We start from the raw sequence: 25,044 nt of genomic DNA, 5'->3' as shown, positions 1-25,044 counted from the left end.
TCAACAAGTATGTAGAACTTTGGGCTTTGCCGTCATTCAGTGTCCTTTATAATGGTCAGTGATATCCTAGGTGTTTAAAAAGGAAAGTGATGTCAACTATTTTTATTTTTTGCTTTCATGAAACATATTCCAAAACTATGAATAACACTGTGCCACAAAAACAAAAAAATTTCAGATCACATGAAAGAATCTATATACTCAAGAAACTATGGGCCAAATATAGTAAAACTGCGTTTTTAGTTTTTCACTCTGACATCAGGATTTTTTTCAAAGGACTTTGAAATTTTAAGTCAATAAAGTTTGCAGGACGAAACTCGATGATGTGGTCGTATGTACATATATTAGTCCTCAAACAATAATTTTTCCAAAAATAAATATTGCAAATTTTCAAGGATTTTTAAGGACAAAATTTTTAAAGGAAATTTTCTGTACCCATTCGTACTTATGCACCAAAAAATTTTTCTGTTATAATTCTGCAGAATTTTTTCTTCCAAATACAAAGTCCTTTTAAAAAAAATCCTGACGTCAGAGAGAAAACCTAAGTACGTGACTCAAACCAATGACCACGTGTTGATTTTTTTTTAATATTCGTAATGTTTTTCGAGCTAATTTTTTTTTGTTATTTTTCTATAAAAAATGCTGTTCAAGCTTTAACCACATAAATCACAGCTACAAACTTTACACAAAATTTAGGAAAATTACACAAATTTTCATCAAAATTTCAACTTTTTAATCTGATACTTTAGACAACTTTTGGGTATGCAATTTTAGTCTAATGAAGTGCAAGTTTCAAATGGCTAGAAAATCCCGTTTTTTGTAGATTACACTTGTTATATAAAAAAAAAAAACGGCAAAAGTAGTCTCCAAAAAACAATTATCAAAAATCAGCGCGATTTTTTAGCTGGATGAAACTTGCACTTCATTAGACTAAAATTGTATGGACTAGAAAACGGCATACCCAAAAATGTTGTAAAGATTCAGTTTAAAAAGTTGAAATTTTGTTCAATTTTCCTAAATTTTGTACAAACTTTGAAACTGTGATTTATATTTTTTTTACTATCGGGCAAAGAATTTTGCTTTCTGCTACCATTTCTTAGTATTGTATTCTACACAGAAGGTAAACTTCAAAGGTATCGACACCCATGAACGATTCTATTATATATAATTATTATTATTATTATTATTGATTACACATTAGTGCATTAATTTGCACAATAATGCAAACAGTAGAGTATGAACATATATTGCATAAAATGCATACATAAAAGAAAAGTTAACAAAAGGAGACATTGAATCTTACTTTAGATATACACGAGTGGATAGAAATTAAAACAGAAGTTAAAATAAAAACTCAAATAAAAATAAAATTACATATTCAAAGATCAAGTACGAGTACGCCTATAACCACTATTTATTATCACAATTGTTAGAGAAAAACTTAAATATGACGTTTTTGAAATTACCCTTATGTAACGAGTTCTTCAAAGACAATGGAATGGAGTTCCATAGTCTTACCACGTTTATAAAAAACAGTCTTGAAGCGCATAAGTAATTAAATTTTGGAAAAATAAGGTTAAACCAACGTATACTTCTCGAAAAGTGAAGTTTATTATAAAGGTATTCCGGTTTCGCAGTTTAAGCATAAGTTTAAACAAAAAAATACTATTACGCGCTTTTAAGAAATTTTGTAAATCACAGCCAAGTAAAGAGTTTCTCATAGATGAAAGGTGATCAAACTTCTTTAAACCATATACATATATTGTGGCAGAGTTGAAGGTAACGTTCAATTTATTAAGGGAGTGTGAATCTAATTTACTATATACAATATCGAAGTACGTAATTTAAGCAACAATTGAGCTTGTTACCACCTTCCTTTTCGTATCTAGCGGTACATAGGAAGATGTTACTCTTAGATAACGTAGTGCATAAAAGATTTTGCTAACAACTTCATTAATGGGATCATCACACCCGAGTTTTGAGTTAATAATGAACCCTAGATTTTTTAATTTTTCGACAACTTTAAGCTGATCTGTACCAATATGTAAAGGGGGAATCTGAGATACCGAAATCTTACCTTTATAGATTGGGAGAGAGCAGGACTTCTGGACATTAAGAGAAATACGGTTGTTCGTTGGCCATGCAAGAATAAAGTTTAAATGGTCATTAAGTTTGTTACAGACATCCTGAATTAATCCAAACCTACTAGGGAGATACAGTTGCACATCATCGGCGTAAGCATGCAAGCGAGCACGGGAACAGGTGGTGAAAATGTCATTTATAATAATACTAAACAACAGAGGACCCAAGATGGATCCCTGTGGTACATCTGAGTAGATCTGTACAAGTGTAGAAAAGTTGTATCCGACTTTTACTTTCTGAAGCCTTTCACTCAAATAGCTCTTTATAAGTTTCACGAAACCAGACTGTAGACTGAATACCAATAATAATAACAGCACGATGAAACTTCTATGATTAATCAAATAGAGTCAACGTTGGTTAACGCTTCTATTTTTTGGTAGCTTTTTTAATATTTTATCTTTAGGAAAAGCATAATTTATCAGACGGACAATTTATGTACTTATTTCTGAAAGATATTTTTAACAACATATTTAATTTTGACAGCCAATGTTCTTTCCTGTTTTGTACTGAGGCATGTTAAAATGCCAATTTCCGCTACCAACAGTTAAGCCTTATTCGCCAGTCGCCAGACGTCCCGAATTCACTTGGAAATTTCCTACGACCCCAATATTTAAGCGCAAGCATACTTTTTCTGATTCGCCGCACAAGGTGAAGTGGACGAGCGGAAAGGCGGTTATAGCCATTGGAAAGGCTCTTTTAGGCACTGGCTTTCACCAACTATGTAATTCGGGTACTATAACCAAATCTAGCTAATAATAACTACCCCTGTTTCTCAGTGCATTTTGTGAATACTAATAATAGAAATTTAAACTTACCTGTAATCAAGCTTAAGTTCCCCAAATCGATAATAACTAAGCTTGTACATAAGGCAGTTGAGGAGCGCAGGAGCACCTTCGGAATCAATACGAAATTCTCCCCTGTCAGTGAAATAATCGCTTTCCTTGATATCCTTGGGATGTTCGCCCTCCGCTATTCGTACCATCCACAAAAACTTATTAATGTCGTCACCGGAATAACCAATTACTCCACCAAATATAACAAGTACATAATCAACATCCAGTGAAGTCATTATTTCATAAGATTTATCCTCTGTGGATGACATTGCTTTTCCTACTAAAGCAATGTGACTATTATTCCATGTATTGTTATCAACTAAAGTCGTTCTGTTTGCCATCCCGGCTATTTGATATCCATAATCCCACCATGACATAATTCGAGCATTATCTGCCGTATTTTGTGAAAGCCAATAATACGCTTCGCGAAAGTCATCCAAAATATTACGAGACCTTTAAGTAAAAATAATAGTTGTAAAATACCTCAGTAACCCTTCAATTTCAATTTCAATTTATTAAATAGTAGACATTAGTGGATTAATGAGTGATATTTTTTTGCAAAATAATACAAACAATAAAGGACCAATTCCATCTCAAATCATGCAAGTCGACTACATCTGTTTCTCCGAATTACTTGAAATTTTAGCGCACACATATTTTTTTATTTGTCGATATTATCAAAATGGCATATTTCATGCACTTTTGAAAAATTTCTCATGAATCCTTACAAATGGAAAATTTTTTCGTTTTAATTCGTGTTATTATGGGCATTTTAAAATAATTATATATCTATTCGATGCTACTGGTGATGTTCTTTCGATCTGCCACTTTTAAATTTTGTTTTACAAAAAAATAAAGATGGCATTGCACTTTTCATAAAAATTTAAAAATGCATTTTTTTTCTAGAGGCCATATTTTTTGGAAATTTTTTTTTTTAAAGATAGCTTTCCTCAACACCTATATTTTGGTGTATTCGGAATTTTTGTTTTATTTTTTCAGGATATTTAAAAGAAATTTAAACAAATATTTATGTGTTGTATATCTGGAGCTTTTTGGACGTTGAATTTAAAAAAAAAAAAACGTTGGCTTTTCTTTTCTGCCTCCTACGCGTTTCTACACATTAGTGTGTCTTCTTGAAGGAGTCTATTTATTTTTACAAGAAAACATAATTAACAAACATGTATTGATGTATTTAAATGTTAAGGGTCAGTTTAAGAATGCGATGTCCATAAAACAATTAATGTGATTTTATGTGATTATAGGTTAAGGTATGTGTTGGAATCCGCTTTATTTAGAGTATATTCAACGAATGACAAGTCAAGGTATTAACAATAATTGTGCCTGCTATGCACATTCATGTTAGTATACATGTTTGTGTGTTTGTAGATATATATGTAATTCTTGCTCTCTCACTGTTACAGAGTCGCATTGGAAACGGACTTATTTCAACACCCTTCCTCAATGTGATTCTGTTGCCATGAAAGCTAACTTAAATTCATTAATTTAACAAAATGTAAATGCTTTGTTTTCGAAAGATTTTTTGTTAGTACATCAGCTATCATATTTTCGGTTGAAATGTATTTTAATTCTACGTTGCCACTCTGGACAACCTCTCGGGCGAAGTGATGTCTGATGTCGATGTGTTTTGATCTGCCATGGTAAACTGGGTTCTTAGCGAGATTTTGTGCGCTTAGATTGTCACCATACAAGACAGTTGGTGTACCAGTTTTACCACAGCCAATTTCAATAATTAAACGCCTCAAGTGCAATGCTTCTTTGGGAGCTGACGACAGGGCCATGTACTCCGCTTCCCTGCTTTTCTGACTTCCACGAGATTGGCCCACCTGCCAAGAGAAACACGTATCCGGTGTACGACCTTCGGTTGCTCACATCACCTCCCCAGTCTGCGTCTTCGAAGCCTTCAAGCGCCTGCCCACACGCGCGGTAATTCAGTTTCAAGTCTTTCGTTGCTGCTAGGTACCGCAGTACGTGCTTCACGCGTGTGAGATGTTCAGTGTGGGGATTGCTGTTCCTCTGCGCCAATTTTACGACCGAATGGTAGATATCTGGCCTGGAAGTCAAAGCTAACCTCATCAACTCGCCGATTGCAGACTGATACGCTGCTGGATCTTCTGCCACGCACGTTTTTCTATCGCACGCTACCTAATATCCGGTATCCAATGGCGTCGTTGCTACCCTGCATGTCCTCGATGTAAAGGGACTGGTTCATCGAAATATCGCCTACATCGCCATCGCGCTGAATCTGCATACCCAAAAACATCTGCAGTGGGCCTTTGTCGACGCATTCTAACTTGGTCGAAATCATTGATTTAATTTGCGTTAAATCAGACTTCTTCTGACACGCTATAAGTAAATCATCTACATAAATTAATATTAAACAAAGGCTACCTTCGATGTCCTGCTTATACAAGCATGGCTCATTCTGGCACTGGGAGAACCCGATTTCGCACAACGCTACATTCAATTTGGAGTTCCACTCCCTTCCTGCTTGTTTTAATCCGTAAATTGCTTTGTTCAGCCGCAAAACCTTTCCGCCACAGGTGCTGTCTACATACCCCTCAGGCTGCTTCATGTAAACGACGTCTTTTAATTCGCTATTAAGATAAGCCGTGAAAACGTCCATTTGATGCAGGTATAGCTTCAGCTCAACAGGGAGCGCGAGAACTAAGCGTATCGTTTCATACCTACACACCGGAGAATATGTTTCGCAGTAATTTACGCCGAACTTCTGCGCACACCCCTTGGCTACCAAACGTGCTTTGTACCGCTCAACCGTGCCAGCGTTATCTCTCTTAACTGTGTACACCCATTTACACCCAATTACTTGCTCACCCTTTGGCAAGTCTGTCACCGTCCACGTGCCATTCGCCACCAAAGCCTCAAATTTGCTGCGACGCGTCTTATCTAGGCCAACAGCGACTGACCCGAATGTACGCATATTTTTTACATTCGGTTTTCTGCCACTCCAAGCTTCGTACGGTGTCATGCCAACCAGCGCTGCAGTTGGCGATCTGTTGCGGATATAGCACGCTGTCTGCACTGCCCTGCCCACAGAAACTCTGGCATATTTGAATGCACAAGCAAACTTCTCGCCATCTCAACAAGCGTTCGATTCGCTCGTTCTGCGACGCCGTTCTGTTGGGGGCTATATGGTATTGCCAGTTGACGCGCTATTCCGTGTTGCTTCAGGAACTCATCAAAACGCTTATTTATGTACTCCCGGCCGTTGTCGCTCCGTAAGGCTTTGATTTTCTGCCCAGTCCGACACTCTACCATGCTCTTAAACGTCACGAAATTTTCAAACACCTCATCCTTTGACTTGAGAAAAAATGTGAAGATGCGCCGAGACATGTCATCGATAAAAGTTAAAAAATATGATGAGCCCCCAAGAGAACGCTTCTCAAATGGACCACGTACGTCAGTATGTACTAGCTCTAACAGTTGCTTTGCTCGATTTTCCGAAGCTATTGGAAACGATTGAGTGTGAATCTTGCTCTTCATGCAAGTCCTACACTGCGCACTGTCTGAGAAGTTCACATTGTCTATGCCGAGCACCATCTTATTTTTTGCAAGGTTTATCAGACTGCCATAATTTAAGTGGCCGTATCTATTATGCAAAATTTCTGCACGGCACTGCGCTGCACCAAAGCACACGTTGCTCTTACTTTCAAACACAAATAATTTGTTTCTTTTTTTTGCTTTTAAAATCTGTTCACCTTTCTGGGTTACGATAGCGTATTTGTTGTTGAAACTCCCTGCACAACCGCGCCCGACGGCTCGACTTACCGAAACGAAATTTCCCTTCATTCTCGGTACATGCAAAACGTTCTCTAACCTCAGCTCACACAAATCGGTTTGAAGTACGATGTCGCCTCTGCCTATTGCTCGTATAACGTTGTTGTCTGCCAATACAACATCCTCTTCTTGTGGGACGTAATTTGTAAAAAGATTACGCGCGCCACTCATATGTGCCGTTTTTGCATTGGTTTCTATAGTGGCCCCGTTGTCCACGCTTATAACACTCGATATCACTCTTCTCTCCCCGCTTTTTCCGCGTCGGCTTTGTTTTTGCTTGAAACGCCTGTTGATCGCTGTAATGTTCCGATTTAGATTCACTGCCCCTGCGCTCCCCTTTCTCTAGCAACTTTATTTTTAATACCTCAAGGGAAGGCAAACTATCGCGTGTTTCCATGGCTATCACGAAGTTCTCGTAGTTCTTAGGCAAGCTTGAGAGCAATATTATAACTGCCACAGCTCCTCACTAAGCTTAATGTTTGTCTATCGTTGAACAAAATTTATTTATATAGCTGGGCATAGAGTCACCGTCTATCATCCGCAAACCAAGCCACACCTTCCTTACTGGACCACTGTGCTGATGCACCTCTTTCAGCTTTTTCCAAGCACTTTCTGCAGTTGTGCAGTTTTTTAGGTAGCACAATTGCGATGGCTTCACACTCGAAGTCATCATAGCCAATGCTTTTTCAACAAGTGCATCCCAGCTCGCCGCGTCTGCTGCTGGCCGCTGTCCGCCGATCACTTTCCAGGCCTCTGCATGCACCAGCACGCTGCGCATTTGGATGCTCCAGGAGTCATAGTTTCCTTCATCCAGTTTTTCGATCTGGTACATGGAACTCATGGCGATCACGCGCGATACCGTCTTATTCACTTTTTATAAAACGCTTATTAATCGAACTTAACAAAAAAAACGCGGGACCCATGTGTCTGGGCCCATAACCTGTTGGAATCCGCTTTATTTAGAGTATATTCAACGAATGGCAAGTCAAAGTATTAACAATAATTGTGCCCGCTATGCACATTCATGTTAGTATACATGTTTGTGTGTTTGTACATATATATGTAGTTCGTGCTCTCTCACTGTTACAGAGTCGCACTGGAAACGGACTTATTTCAACAGTATGTTTGGAAAAAATGTTTTTGTATACACGTTTGTTAATTATGTTTTTTTGTAAAAATAAATAGACTCCCTGAAGATGTCACAATAATGTGTCGAAACGTTTAGGCGGCAGAAAAAAACCAACGTTTTGTTTTAAATTCAACGGCCGAAAAGCTCCAAATATACAATACATACACAATTTTATATACACTGGCCCAACTTACAAACTAGCATTGTTGATCGTAGAGCTAAACCGAGACAAATTACAAGAAAACGTAAGATTTTAACACACTTTTTTCAACACATCAGATATAAATATAACCTGCCACCTCATTAAACAACACAACAAGAACACCAAGGGACTTGCAAAACAACAACAAAGATTAAAATTTCTTCTTAACTGTAAAGCCTATGGAATTACAACAACTCACCTAAACAAGGTCTTACACGGATTTACAGCGTGTAAAACAACAACTGTTGCACGCAATAATTTAATTTTAAGGGTTACTTCGCCCACTAATTGGAAACCTTTAGGAATTATTTATTTTAAATTTAAATCGATAGCAAGTGGGTGAGGATCATGGACGTGAAAAGTGACTTATTTCAGAACAACATTTAACGAGCCAAGAAAACTTATGATCGCTTTAAATTCTTAAGAAAAGATAGCATGGACAAAAAATTTATTCAGCGTACTGTAGCAAGATTTTTTGCAGCCATTACTCTGAAAATAAGGAAAAACGTAGACGAAAACTTGTACAAGTCACAACAAAAAGGACGAAAAAGCTGTGTGTCAACATACCCAGAAAAATTGCTTTCTTTCAATAAGGAAGCTGTGTGGGAGCCTTAAATTAGTTAACAATCCGTGGAGTAGATATTTAGGGTAAACCCCTAGCGAAAGGCTTATAAGAAAAAAAGAATTCATGGTCTAGACAGGATGCAATGCAAAATGAAGCAAAGTTCTACTAACGAGGCACACAGAAACAGAAATTATCTCTTTCCACCAGCTTATTTTTCAATTACAGGCATTTCATAATCCCACAGATAATGAAAATTAGCTACATAGCTAAAATGTCCTATATCTTCAGACCTGAGAAAAGTATTAGATGATTCCAAAAAGTTTCTCTCGTGAAGCATCAAATTCAATGTTTCGATAGAAGGGCCAAAAAAGTTCGAATATTATCTTAACAATGTATGTTACGACCATCTAAATATTTCCACAATTTAATGAACAGCCCTATAATTCTCACACATTAGGGATCCGCCCTAATGTTAGCATATGTAGGAGAAACATATATATACGCGCTAACACTAATATTCTTGCCGTTAACTAGGCCTGGGGGCCAGGATGTTTATGCGACTAATAACAGAGTAAAAATTTGCGAAGTGGGCCACCATTTTTTCGAAGGTCTAGATTTGTTTGTGCAATTTGGTGTTAGCTTCACAACGATAAAAGAAAAATACAAGTTCCACAATTTCGAAATTCGAATTATTTTTGAATTATGGCTATTAACACTTTTCGAAAGTGCTTAGATTTTAATTGTTTTCTCACGATTGGTAATTCCGATTTCGCTAATTTTTTAAACAGTTAAGAATGATGATGTTTTCTTCGCATTTTTATTTTTTATTTGGTCATAAAAGTAATTCACGCTTTTCTCTTGACAATGTATTTTGTATGGAAAACGTTTGCCGTAGATATTTACCTCGTTTTTCAACAAGTATCGATTGACAGCGAGTCTAGCGCGCTTGCGATACTCATTTCATCGTCAGGCAAAATTTTATTTCTGCAAATAATTGCTAATAGAACGTACAACAATATTAGCCCAAAACACGATTTTAAAGCCATTGAGATGTGGGTAACATTTAAAAAAAATGTTATGACTTGTATACAAAAAATTTCATGACCAAATAAAAAATGGGAAGAAAACATCATCATTCTTAACTGTTTAAATAAACTAATGTAAAAAAAAAAATATTTTTTAAAAAGAAGCTTTTATTTAACATGTACAATCAAAAGAATAAAATAAAGTAGTGTAACAAAAGATTTTTTAGCTAAAAAAATTTGTTAAAACTGCACTAAGATTAATAAAATAAAATAAAATAAGTTAAGCTTTCGTTAAAGTTAATAAAAGCCAAATAGTGAAAGGAGTCACTCAAACTCTAATGAAAATTAATTTGTACTGATTTACTTCGTTTTTAAAAAAGTTTGTCGCGCGAATAGCGAACCGGCATTTAAATATCTGCATACATACATATACATACATACCTAACCAATTATGCATGTACGCTGAATTCGCCGACAAGCTTTTTTAAAAACGAAGTAAATTAGTACAAATTGTTAGTAATTTTCATTAGAGTTTAAATAACTCCTTTCACTAAATGGCTTTTAGTAACTTTAACGAGACCTTGAAATGCTGGCCGACAGGAAGAATGCCCGAAAATTTTACCAGAGAGTTAGGCGACTTATGGAAGGTTTCAAGACCGGGGCGTACTCTTGTAAGAACAATTATGGCGACCTAGTAACTGATGTCCAGAGCGTACTTAAATTATGGAGGGAACACTTTTCCGCCCTACTAAATGGTAGCAGCACGGAAAGATGTGGAGAAGAAGAACCCGATCCCGCAGTCGATGATGACGGAGTCGACGTTCCACCGCCTGACTATGACGAGGTACGTATAGCAATAACGCGGTTGAAAAACAACAAAGCTGCTGGAGGTTACAGCCTGCCAGCTGGGCTATTCAAGTACGGCGGCGAGGAGTTGATAAGGTGCATGCATCAACTCTTATGCAGAATATGGTCAGATGAACGCATGCCCGACGACTGGAATTTAAGTGTGCTCTGCCCAATCCATAAGAAAGGTGACCCCGCCATTCGCGCCAACTACAGCGGGATCAACCTTCTAAACATAGGGGACAAGGTCTTATCGAGCGTATTGTGTGCAAGACTGAAGCCCACCGTCAATGAACTGATTGGGCCTTATCAGTGTGGCTTTAGACCTGGCAAATCCACCATAGACCAGGTATTCACAATACGCCAAATCTTGGAAAAGACCCGCGAGAAAAGGATCGACACTCACCACCTATTTGTCGACTTTAAAGCCGCTTTTGACAGCACTAAAAGGAGTTGAGTATACGCCGCTATGTCTGAATTTTGCATCCCCTCAAAACTCATACGGCTGTGTAAAATGACGTTGAGCAATACCACCAGCTCCGTCAGAATTTGGAAAGACCTCTCCGAGCCGTTCGCCACAAAACGGGGTTTCAGACAGGGCGACTCCCTTTCATGTGACTTCTTTAATCTGATGTTGGAGAAGATAATAAGAGCTGCAGAACTGAAGCGCTAAGGAACAATTTACTACAAGAGCGTGCAATTGCTGGCTTATGCCGATGACATCGACATCATCGGTAACAAAAACCGCGAAGTCTGTTCTGCCTTTTCCATGTTGGATAGGGAAGCAAAGCGAATGGGTGTGGTGGTAAACGAGGACAAGACGAACACCCCTATTCTGCAACTCTTTCGTATTCGGATTTTGCTACGAATCGTAGAAATAGTATGCTGCAATCCGAATCGTATTTTCGAACTTTCGAAATTCGTAACAATGGCATGCCTAAAAACGAACGACTAAACTTTTTTGCGTAATTTTGTACGAAAACCATTCTGTTTCGGAAGAGAGATAAATTTATCGAGAAATCCGGATCCGGTTTAGTTATTTGTACAATGATTTTCGATTGTTGTGTCCAAACTCATAACCCAAATGCAAAAACCTTAACATACACGTGTATTTAAAGGATTAAACTCTTATTTAAAATAAATGGTTAAAATTTTCGACCAACAGCTTATTAATAAGTTCGGTTTGCACTATGCACTTATTTGCAAATTTCGATGTGGGTTCTGCGCAAAAATACTGTAGATGGCGTAGTCGGAGTGATATGCACAATAAATTATATATACCTTTGACATGCGGAAGCCCCTCTTCTCCGGCAGAAAGGAGAATTATACTTAGTAAGGGATATAATCCTTAAGCGCGGCCGAAGCCAGAAGCAAGCGCAACAGGTGGAGGACCTAACAAAGTGCATGTCTTCAATGGCTTGAAAGAAGCCGTTATTGCATTAACTGGATTGTGAGACAGTTCCTCAAGCATAGCAGGAGTTTTGGCTTGTGGTTCAACCAGAAGCTGACACAGATGCGCCCATGGTTACTATGCCCGACAGCTCCGCATATCTTTGGGAAATCATTCTCATAGCGTACTCTTACTCCGCTGCTATAATTGCAAATATAACAGAATCCATCGTTTCCTTCGAAATATTTAAAATCCAACAATTTTACTATAAATAAGCACTTCATGAGTGTTTTTTTTTTTTAATCCCTTTTTGCTTTGTTTTCCTTCATTCAGCTGTCTTCGAAAAACAACTGATAGCTGGCAATGCTGCACATGTTTCCGCAAGGGTTGCAGCATGTGGGTTTTTCGTTTTTCGTAGCGTAGCTACGAATTACGAATTACGAAAATTCGGGTTCTAGAATAAGGGGGGAAGTATCTCCTGCCATCAAACAAACAGTCAGCACATTCGCGCCTTGGCACCCACGTCACTGTTGACAGTTACAATTTCGAGAAAGTAGAGAATTTCGTTTACTTGGGAACCAGCATTAACACCGACAATAATGTCAGCATTGAAATCCATCGCAGAATCACTCTTGCCAACAAGTGCTACTTTGGACTGAGTAGGCAATTCAGGAGTAAAGTCCTCTCTCGACGTACGAAAACCACGCTCTATAAGTCACTCATCATGCCTGTGTTGGTATATGGCGCAGAAGCATGGACAACGACAACGTCCGATGAGGCGGCTCTTGGAGTGTTTGAGAGAAAGATTTTGCGGAAGATTTACGGGCCTTTACGCGTTGGCGACGGCGAGTACCGCAGACGATGGAACGATGAGCTGTATGAGCTTTACAATGACATGGACATAGTGCAGCGAATTAAAATACAGCGGCTCCGCTGGCTTGACCATGTCGTTCGAATGGACACCGACGCTCCAGCTCTGAAAGTATTCAACTCGGAACCAGCTGGTGGTAGCAGAGGAAGAGGGAGGCCCCCACTGCGATGGAAAGATCAGGTGGAAAAGGACTTGGCTTCACTTGGCGTCAGTTGGCACAGAGGAGAAACGACTGGTGTGCTTTGCTGAACTCGGCCAAAATCGATTAGGCGGTTACAGCGCCAAAAAAGAAGAAAAAAATCAGCACATGTACTGATTAAATCAGCGCATCTGGCCACCCTAAGTAAGATAAAGATACATTCAGTACACTTAGCTCCATTTAGGTACACCATATTTCTCCAAAGCCGTTTCGCGTCAATAATTTATACATTTAGATTTAGAGACTGAATTTCATCCATAATCACCTAAAAACGATTCTGAATCATTTAGTCCGAAATTCAACATTTAAATATTGACCTTTTTATTTTACTTATTTTGGAAATAGGAAGATCTATCAAACGTTAATTTTTGTCCATCATAGACCTACAAACGAGTGTGATATTCTAAGTAATATTATATGTAAGATAAGGATACATTCGGTACACTTGGCTCAATTTAGGTGGTGTAGTGGTAAGCAGTGCGCGCTTCCACCCCGCAGCACCGGGGTTCAAACCCTGGTGAAAGCAACATCGAAAAAATATAGAAAAAAAGGTTTTTTCTTAACTGCGGTCATCCCTCGGCAGGCAATGGCAAACCTCCGAGTGTATTTCTGCCATGAAAAACAGCTTCTCATAAAAATGCAATCGCCGCTTGGAGTTGTCGTAAAACTGTAGGTCCCTCCGCTTTGTGTGACAACATCAATGCGCACGCCACAAATCGGAGGAGAAGCTCGGCCAAACACTAACATATGTGTAAGCGCCAATCTATTATTATTATTATTATTATTACATTTCTCCAAAACAGTTTCGGGTCAGTAATTTATATGTATATTGAGCATTAAAGGAGACTGAATGTCATCTATCAATCACCTACAAACGATTCTGCATCATTTACTAGGCAATTCAACATTCTATCGCTAAAATTAAAAAAAAAAACGGGGCTAACTTAATAATAATAATAATAATAATATCCCAACGGTTTTTACCCTCCATTCCCGCCCATCCGCACGAGGGGCGCAGTCCGCATGACGTACGGAACCAGTATTTTCAATTTTTGCGCCGAGTCACGATAGACAGGAGTTTGTTAAGTGTCGCGATCTAAAACTGTTCAGCTACAGAACTAAATTCATCAGCCGATTTTATGTCTTTATTTTAATGATTCATTTATTGAGAGAGGACAGTATCGATTTCTTAATGCTGAAAAGCGGATCTGATATATCAAACGTGCTGGAATGAGAGTTAAAATCCTGGCATAAGCAACGGAGTGGGTCGTGCAATTCAAAATTAGTTTTACAAGCTTTCAGGAATAGGGGGCAAAAGTGTCTTGATACCCGGGAGGGAACATTAAGGCTAACTGCGCCAAGAAGATGCGGACTTGAAATTGAGCCTGTTAGTAATTTAACTATAAAAATTGTACCAAGCATTTGCCTGCGGCTGGAAAGTGTAGGAAGATTAATAAGTTTTAATCGGCTCGTATAAGGTGGAAGGTTATATTGAGAATCCCAACGGAAATTTCTTAAAGCAAAAAGTAGGAATTGTTTTTGAATTGATTCTATCTTGTCTGAGTAAATTTGATACCTTGGATTCCAAACCACCGAACCGTATTCCAGAATTGGCCTAACTAATGTTGTAAACAGGGTTTTAGTGACATAAGGGTCACAAAATTCTTTTGACCATCGTTTCACAAATGCAAGTACACCTTTAGCCTTGTTGACTGTCACATTAATATGAAGATTAAAACTAAGCTTAGGATCCATTGTGATACCAAGGTCCACAAAATTGTATACCTGTTCCAGGTTATGGTTACCTATTGTATAAGAAGTGGGATGAACAGCTCTTCGCGAGAAGCTCATTACTTTACATTTCTTAAGATTTAGAGGCATAAGATTTACTTGACACCAATAAGCCATGCTGTCTAAGTCTGATTGTAGCAAAGACCTTTCTTTAATTGAAACGTATAAAGCTCTGCATCATCTGCATACATTAAAATTTTGGAAAATTTTATATCTGTAGAAATATCGTTTATAAAAAGCAAGAACAGAACCGGGCCTAGGTGGCTACCTTGAGGGACTCCTGAAGTAACATCAATGACGTCAGAGATAATATTTTTAAACATTACCCTTTGTTATCTATCATAGAGGTATGAAGAGATCCAACGTAGAAAATTAGGTGGAAGACCAAGAAGATCAAGTTTGTAGATGAGCAACGAGTGGCACACTTTGTCAAATGCTTTACTGAAGTCAGTATATATAACATCAACAGTTTTGCTTTCACTAAATGCTTTTGAGATGTAGGATGTTAATTCGAGTAAATTTGTAGAAGTTGATTTGCCCTTGCAAAACCCATGTGGACTATATGAAATGCTAGAAGAGATAGAATGCGTCAACTGATTTGTTATAATTGCTTAAAATAATTTAGGAATTGCAAAAGAAAGCTTAGCTATTCCCCGGTAGTTCTCCACTGAAGATCTGCTACCGCTTTTATGTAACGGGGTTATGAACGATTCCTTCTTTAAGAGATAAATTAAATAACGCTGTTAACGGCTCATAGAGATAATCAGAACAATTTATAAGAATACAAGTAGGGATCTGGTCAGGACCATAACTGAAGGACCGCTTTAAGGATTTCAGATAAACTACTACATCATCGGGAGATACTACTGGGATATTTATTGAGTTCATTGGACATAGTTTAAAAGGATAGTCAATGTTAGCATGTGAGTTAATGGAATAATTGGATTTAAAAAACTGAGCCAACATGTTAGAAATTGTTTGATTATTACAAGAGACGGTATTTTGATACTTCATGGCGGAAGGAAACCCACGTACATTTCGCTTGGAGTTTACGAAGTCATAAAATGATTTGGGGTTATATATTATACTCCGTTTGATCTTACATAAGTAACCTTTATAACACTTTTTGTTTAATTCAAAAAACTTATGACGCAAACGTGAGTATTTTACATAGTATGAGTGTAAACCGGTTTTTTTGTAATCTAAAATAACGCGACTTTCTGTTTTTCAAATTTCTCAGTTCTTTAGTGAACCATAACTGTGTTTGCTCTTCAGGAACATACATACGTTTAGGCACAAGCTTTTCAAATAATTTATGTAAAGTAAAGTTAAAAAGTGCAACGCTTTGTTCAATATTTTCTTTAAATGCAGGCCACGACAATTTAGACAGTTCTTTGCTAAGCATTTTAAAGTTGGCTTTCGAAACATCAAAGCGAATATTTGGCTCGTATGCTTGGGTACTGCAATTTTGACCATCACTTATAACTTCGTAAGATACCTCCATAGCAGGGTGGTAGACATCTTCGGGCAAAACTAGTGGATCACACTTATTTACAACGGACTTAGATGCATCATCAACATAAATAAGATCTAATACTTTACCAAACTTATTGTGAAGTACATTAACCTGAGTTAGGCAGAGTTCAGCCATCTCCTCTAAAAATATGTTGTTGCACGCACTAGATGCGAAAGGTATGATATCATTGTCAATGATGTTCCATGATATGCTTGGTAAATTAAAATCACCCAACATAATCATTGAATCAGAAGGTTTAGTCAGTAAATTAACTGATTTCAGTAAAGAGATGAGTCGTGAATACACTAATGAGTCAGATCGGGGAGGGATATAGCAGAGCTAAGTAAATAGACCCTTTTCCAGCCTGTACACGAATGCATTTGAACTCTACTGAATCAATGTGTGGAAGACTAACTTCTTCAGATGGTATTGAAGAGTCTACAGCGAAGAGCACGACACCGCCGATTCTGTCCTCCCTATCTTGTCTATAGATATGATAATTATTTGGAAGAATCTCTGAATTGAAAATGTGAGGTTTCAGCCACGTTTCAGTAAAAGAAAGAATATTATAATTACATTCAAGGCCTTTAAAGTATAAGTTCGTTAATTTACTATTTAAGCCGTAGAGATATTTGACTTTCTCACTTTTCTTATTTTAGAAATAGAAAGATCTATTAAACGTTAATTTTAATATATCACTAGCAGACCCGGCGAACTGTCCATGAAGAAGTTCCCTGGCGGCAACAATGATCCCTGGCGGCAAGCCATTTATTCACGAATAATTTATTCGTGAATAAGTTATCTGCGAATAATTATATTACGGATAAAATTTTATTCGAATAATTATCTAAATAACAATTTATTCGAATAATGCTCAACTCTTGTCTCAGCTTTCTTAATTGTTTAGCAACAAAAACACGGATAAAATTTTATTCGAATAATTATCTAAATAACAATTTATTCGAATAATGCTCAACTCTTGTCTCAGCTTTCTTAATTGATTAGCAAAAAAAAACCAAAAAAAGTACTTTTTACAGAATTGAAATCGGTTCAGCCGTTTGGTCAGGCATCGTGGTCATGCGAAAGACATTTAATTTTTATATATATAGATTTGTATGTAAAAATATGTAGGTTCGTATGCACATTCAATATTTTTCTTATTAATAAAAAAAATGCCAAACAACTACGTACTATGTAGTACATACTACGTAAATACGTACATATGTATGTAGATCCTTAAAATGAAAAATGCTTATACATATGTACATATTTATATAAGTACATATGAACATATCTATAAATTCTTTTCTATTTTTGTATACATACATATGATGTATGTATGTAAAACAAAATATAACAGCAATTACTCAGATTTCTGGTTAATCAGGTTATGATTAATTAGTTTGCTGATTAATCAAATTAATTAGATTTTGATTAATCAATATAGTAGGTTTATATTGCAGATTAAACCCCTTTTTGTTGTGGTTTAGGGTTATCGGATTTATTTAGTTTAATCGCCAATACGTACAAATCGATAATTTATGGTTTTTGTCTAGTTAACTCAAGATCTCGCGTTTAATTGATAAATATTTGTTTTTCTTGTTTGTTTAATCCTAAAACGACAAAAATCCCATATCCTTGGTGAGAGCGGCAACATCGGTGAGGAATCGCTGAATTCCCGTGCAGCCGGTCAATTATCTTGTCCAAACTACACCTAGGAACAGCATAACTGAGTACCAACCAAGGTACATTGAACAGGTAGTAACAGTAGAGCAGCTGATTTGATTTATTTTCAAATTATTTGGTCTCGAAAATGTCAAATATTTTTAATTTTTTCTCACGAAAATTATAAGTTGTTAAAATCCATTTGCTTGTGAAACCTTTTTCCATACAAAACAAGCGATTGAATAGCAGCTTTTGGAACGTTCGCCCAACTCGGCAGCACGACCGCTGATTACTGGGCCTTGCAAAGGATGGATCAATGCTTCGAGAAGCAAACAAATTTACTAGGAAAGAAAGTTGCATCAATTTTTATTTTTTCCAATTTCAATTTTTTATTTTTTATAATTTTTTGTATTTCACATGGCACGCTTTGATTTAGAAGAAAAAATTCAGAACAGTTGTTGACACTTTCGAAACCAGAAGCAACAACAAAATACACGCAAATGTTGTTTTTGCTCTACTGATACTACCTGTTTAATGAGCCTTGGTACCAATGCAGCCGGCCAATTATCTTGTCCAAACTACCCTGAGATATGGTGGTGACTCAGCAAATAGTGGTACCGGCCAGCGTAGCTGTCCAAATACCGCACTTACCGAGATGTTGCCTCGACCACCAAAAATAGGTTTAATGACGGAAACTTCTTAAACATGGGCTTTTATAGCACTCGAGCGTGCTCTTGAACATCTAGAACAATCGGTTGACATTAACATGACGTTTCACAATTACAAAATGACAGATAACAAAATAGGATTCAGATGGCGTTATAAGTAAAATCACAAACATAGATGTCGCTATACTAATTAAATACTAGGGCTGCTACAATATGTAATTAATCGGAAGATTAATCATTTTGATTAATTGAAAATAATTATTATTTGATTAATTAGATAATCGGCTTTCGATTAATCACCTTATTCGATTAATTGATTAATCGCACGTCCCTAATTAAAAGTGAAAATTTTTATATTTTTTCTCGTTTTTTCTCAGATTTTCTTGAATTTCTCATGAAGTTTTGATTGTAGAGAAAATTAAACAGTCCCATCGTATTCAGCTACCTCGAAAATGTATACAAATAGTAGACCCAGTAGTAGTTGGTCCAACATTTTCTCCAACAGTCCACGTTTACGATTTCCATTGGCACATTCATCGGCTAAGATTATGGTTTGGTGGTCGTTTGCCGCCTTAAATAACCTAACGAAAGTGTTATGTTCATGAAGAAGTTCCCTGACGGCAACAATGATCCGGATCTATAGTGAATCTGCTCTAGAAACTATCTTATAGCTGGTGCCAATTCCAAAATGGGTGCGTATCATTGTTCAACAGAAATCCTATATATGTATTTACATACACAAACTTATTTCAGATGAAATACCTTAAAAGCAAGGCATTACAAGGTAGAAGTGATTTCGACATTTCTCTCTTTTGAACTGCGACTGAAATGTCAATTCGTAACCCTACTTAATTTACTATTCAAATTTTTTTTTTTTTAAATTTAAAGTTTCAATTGTGAGCTGTGCGACTGATTTTAAATACATAATAAAATGAAAAGGAATTGCGGGTGGTGCGTTGTGTTTGCCAAGAGCCAGGACAACCAACTTTTGCGTTATTTTAAAGCTCAGAAATGTCAAGTGAGGCGAAAACGGTGAGCAAATTGCTGCGATGTGTCATTAGGAGATCCTTCACGTGTGCGCGAAAACCATTTTAGTGCCAGTGACTTTATTTGTTGCCCATCGCAGCCGAGTATTTCTAAGCGGACGCGTTTGTTACCATGTGTAGGATTTATCATATCAAATATGAAGAGAACATCTCCCACTCATATCCATGGATAGACGAAATTTCAAATGGTGGGCTGATAAAACCTAAGCCAGAATTCCTTGTTGACATAAAGAAACTGGAAGTAAAATTGAATAGCTACATAGTAGAATCAAACTTTTTTTATGTCTAATATACTTTAGTATTAAGTATTTGATTAAAAAAATAAATGCTCAAAAATATTGGGATAGTAAAAGCAAGAAAATTGTCAAAACGTTTTTATAAATGAGTGTGTAATTTTGTGTGAGTATGCATTTCCACATTTACATTAAAACGAAAATGCAATAACTAAAATGAAGCTGATTCTAATGAGATTTTAAATATTTTCATATTCAAAAAACTTTAATTTCAAAGATATTGAGTTTCATCAAATATGGTAAATGCATAACAAAGGGTTAATTTCTTTTTTTTTAATTTTTTGACATTACAGTCAGCTATGAGAGAGCTCGGTTGAATTGTCACTTCTACCTTGTTGAATATGCCTTGCTTAAAAGCTAGTTTTGATTTTTTCTGTCACGTTCCATATTAAATTCCATGGTGGAATAATAACAAGGTGTTGTCAGTAGCGACGTGTTTGTGGTGATTTTGACCAGATCGGCATGCTTATTTTCAGCGCTGAAATCTTAATTTTTATACTACTATTCCTTGGGAAATAGTATCTAAAATACTCCATTTTAATAACTCGTTTTATCGCGATTTTTAAAGAATTTGGTGTCTTCAGAACAATATTAATATTTAAAATTGCTGATTTGTATAATTTTTGTCCTCAAAATGTAGAAAAATAAAAGATAAACTGGGTATCAATGGAAAAAAACGTACAAAAAATCGTATGGAAAGGCGATTTTTTATATTAAATAACTTTTGCTGCATTTCATATATCTCCATACGAAGTTCCAGTACTGTACCTTGAACACTTCCAGAGATATGCAGTATGAAATCCGGCTTGTGTGGTAGGTGCCACGCCCCTTTTCCAATAGTCCCATATTTTCTCCATGACCGCGATTAATTTCATATATCTCCACACCAAGTTCCAGTACTCTACCAAGAACAATTCTAGAGATATGTAATAAGAAAAATTCGACTTTTATGGGAGTTGCCACGCCGGTATAAAGTTCCAGTACTCTACCATAAACACTTCCAGAGATACTTATTATGAAAAATTCGGTTTATATGGGAGGTGCCACGCCCCTTTTCAAATAGTCCAAATATTTATTCATGAGTATGCGATTGAATTCGTATATGTATCTCGATACCCAGCTCCAGTGCTGTACCATTAACACTTCCAGAGATATGCATTATGAAAAATTCGTAATGTATGGGAGGTCCCACGCCGCTTGTACAATAGCTCCAATTTTTCTGAAGAGTATGCGATTTATTGCATATATATAGTATCTCAATACCAAATTCCAGTACTCTACCATAAACATTTCCAGAGATATACAGTATGAAAAATTCGGTTTGTATATGAGGTGCCACGCCCCTTTTCCAATAACTCCAATTTTTCTCCATGAATATGAGACTGATTTCATATATTTCCGTACCAAGTTCAAAAATTTCACCAATTTTTCTCAAGAGTATGCGACTGATTTCATACACATAGAGGTGGTTTCTCCAACTAAACTTCACTCAGTTTAGCCATTTTTTGGACCTAAGTCCTTTTGACCTGCTTTGTACACAGCTTATTCTTGACTAAATCTAAAAAATTGGCTAAACTAAGTTAAGTTGAGATGGAGAAACCAGCCCATAGTATATCAAACCAAGTTCCAATACTCTACCATGAACACTTCCAGAGATACTTATTATGAAAATTTCCCTTCCCTTTTTAAATAGTCCGAATTTTTCTTCATGAGTATGCGATTGATTTCATATATCTCCATACCCAGTTCCAGTGCTGTACCATGAACACTTCCAGAGAAATGCAGTATGAAAAATTTGTATTGTATGGGAGGGCCCACGCCCTTTTACAATAGCTCCAATTTTTGTCAAGAGTATGCGATTGATTTCATATACATAGTACCTCCATACCATGTTCCAGTACTCTACCATGAACATTTCCAGAGATATACAGTATGAAAAATTCGGTTGCATATGAGGTGCCACGCCCCTTTTCCAATAACTCAAATTTTTCTCCATGAGTATGTGATTGTTTTCATATATTTTCGTACCAGGTTCAAAAAGTTTACCATGAACGCTTCCAAAATTATGCAGTATGAGAATTCGGGTTGTATAAGAGGTACCGCGCCATCTTTTTCAATAGTTCCAACTTTTCTGCAAGCATATGCGATTGATCTTATATATCTCCACACCAAGTTCCAGTACTTTACCATGAACATTTCCAGAGATATGCAGTATGAAAAATTCCCCCTTTTTCAATAACTCAAATTTTCCTCCAAGAGTATGCCATGGATTTCATATATCTCCATACCAAGTTCCAATACTTTACCATAAACGCTTCCAGAGATATGCAGTATGAAAAATTCGGTTTGAAAGGGAGGTGCCACGCCCCCTTTTGCAATAGATCCAATTTTTCTCCAATAGTATGTGATCGATTTCATATTCGCCAATAGCATGTTCCAGTACTCTTCCATTAACACTTCCCAGAGATAGCCGGTATGAAAAATTCGGAATGTATGGAAGGTGCCACGCCCCTTTTCAAATAGCTTCAATTTTTCTCCAGGAGTATGCGATCGATTTCATATACGTCAAAACCCAGTTCCAGGACTCTTCCATGAACACTTCCAGAGATATGCAGTATGAAAAATTCGGTTTGTATGGGAGGTGCCACGCCCCTTTTCCAATAGCTCAAATTTTCCTCCAAGAGTATGCGATGAATTTCATATATATCTTTATACCAAGTTTCATGGAGTATGGAGTATGAAAAGATAGGTTTGTATGGGAGGTGCCACGCCTCCTTTTCCAATAGCTCCAACTTTTCCCCAAAAGTATGCGATCGATTTCATATATCTCCATACCAATTTCCTGAACTCTACCATGCACATTTCCAGAGATATGGAGTATGAAAAACTCGGTTTGTATGGGAAGTTCCACGCCCCTTTTGTATATCGAGATTTTTGTTAGCCTATAACCATCCTTTGAACATCTGCAGCAGGTGTCCGAAATTTCGAAAAAATCGGTGCAGCTGTTCTCGAGCTTTGCGATATACATAGAATCTATGCCATAGATGGATAAGAGTAGCAGCTTTTAATATTGCGCTCACTTAGTACGTACAAAAAAACATAGCAGCAGGGTTTTTTATGCGTAATTATATATGTACATACATATGTATGTACATAAATATTCATATACAAATGTAAGTGCTAACAGCAATGTTAATTGCTCCTTGTACATACATATGTAATTGCCTACATTATTTATCGATGAACTGTACATTAGAGTGGTCCACGAAATCCTTCTTTTTTAATATTATTCAGTGCTCACACAAACTTGTGTTCCTTTTGCTAAAAAATGAAAGTACATAACTTGATTTTAAAAAAATAATAAAATTTAGAGGTCGCTCAAGTCCATTTTTCTTTTGCTTAAAATTACTCGTCCTTCAATCCGTGCGCACGCGAAATTCCTCTGGAAATTTAAGTTTCGTAAGATCTTATAATATGCTTTCGAGGCCGCTGAATACACTAGGAGTGTTATTTTTTCGATCCGGCTCTTACCTTTTTAGATAATACGAATAAATAATAAAAAAAATGTAACATAACCCTTGCTTTGTGCTGTATTCCGTACAAATTAACAGCAGAGGGCGCTCTTATTTGTGATTTGCTGGTGAGCAGCGCTGTTATGTGGGCATGTACGTTAGATTCTATAGGATTTTTAAAGTCCTGCAGTTCCATTTTTAAGAAGTATTTAAACGATGTAATGTGGAACGATTTTCCGTCATTCCTTGTCAATTTTGGTTTGAAGACAAACCGGTTTCGGCGTTGTGCCATCTTCAGTGTCATTTTTCGTTCTGAATAGTTTCTGTTTGTCTGTCACTATTTATAGCCGTGTTAAATCGTCGTTGGTTCATAGTTAGGTACGTCTCAGCGGATTATATTCTTTCGTTCAACCAGTAGTTTCAATTCTGTGTGTACATCCTCAGGTAGAAATTAGTTGCTCACCTCTTTTTTGATTAATTGTTGCATGGATTCGCAGGTAGGTAAAAATCAGTTATTTTCTTTCTCTTTGTTTCTGTAGTTTGGACCTGCATTTCATTGTTTATGGTAGTTGCAGGCTTTCTGTTTTGCGTATAGTAGCCTGAGTGGTTCGAATAATATATCGGATGCAGTGTTTATTTGCTCATTTATTATTTTTCCGACGAACGTCTTTTGTTTGTATATCTCCATATTCTCTAATACGTTAAGGCGTTGTCCTTTGTGTTGTACATGGAGAACTTTGGCTGTCTTTCCTATTTTCATTGGCGTACAATGGTTTTCTGCCATATGGTTTGCGAAGTTCGATTCCGGGGTGGTAGAAGGTTTTAGCATTTTGTTGTTGTTGTTGTAACGAAAATGAGAAGTATTTTAACGTTTTTTTTTTTGCCTAAGACAATGAGAAGCCCATCCAGGACCTATAACCAAAATTTCAGAAAAAAAAAACGGTACTGCCGATCTCGAGCTTTGCGAACAGAAAAAAATGGCTTTCAAAATATATATTAGTATAGATATGTATGTACATAAATATTCATATACAAATGTAAGCGCTAACAGCAATGTTAACTGTTCCTTGTACATACACATGTAATTGCCTACATTATTTATCGATGAACTATACATACATATTTTTTTTTTTTTAACATAAGAATAAACATTAACGTTAAAATTAGCACGTATGTATGTGTTACATAACCCTTGCTCTGTGCTGAATTCCGTACAAATTAACAGCAGAGGGCGCTCTTATTTGTGATTTGCTGGTGAGCAGCGCTGTTATGTGGGCATGTATGTTAGATTCTATAGGATTTTTAAAGTCCTGCAGTTCCATTTTTAAGAAGTATTTAAACTTTTTTGCCTAAGACAATGAGAAGCCCATTCAGAACCTATAACCAGAATTTCAAAAAAAAAAACGGAACAGCCGATCTGGAGCTTTGCGAACAGAAAAAAAACGGCTTTCAAAATATATATTAGTATAGATTTAGTCTATGAGTGCGTAAGTTTCCAAAAAATCTACCCTTGTCATCGTCTTGCACACGCTCTAAAA

General features: G+C 36.7%; 1 protein-coding gene across 1 annotated transcript in view; it reads right to left on the bottom strand.

Moving 5' to 3' along the window:
* Positions 1–25,044, bottom strand: part of LOC118749433 (dolichyl-diphosphooligosaccharide--protein glycosyltransferase subunit STT3B) — a 126,295-nt gene that overhangs the window by 41,932 nt on the left and 59,319 nt on the right. The window contains exon 3 of the mRNA XM_036484238.1: positions 2,955–3,425. Within this exon, the coding sequence (XP_036340131.1) occupies positions 2,955–3,425 (471 nt within the window). The remainder of the gene's footprint in view (positions 1–2,954; positions 3,426–25,044) is intronic.

This window comes from Rhagoletis pomonella, unplaced genomic scaffold (genome assembly GCF_013731165.1).
Source record: "Rhagoletis pomonella isolate Grant_MI unplaced genomic scaffold, Rhpom_1.0 Rhpom_scaffold_00001, whole genome shotgun sequence".
In the NCBI taxonomy this organism is placed as follows: Eukaryota; Metazoa; Arthropoda; class Insecta; order Diptera; family Tephritidae; genus Rhagoletis; species Rhagoletis pomonella.
Note: the sequence above shows the minus strand (reverse complement) of the source record. Positions and strands in the feature narration are given on the sequence as shown.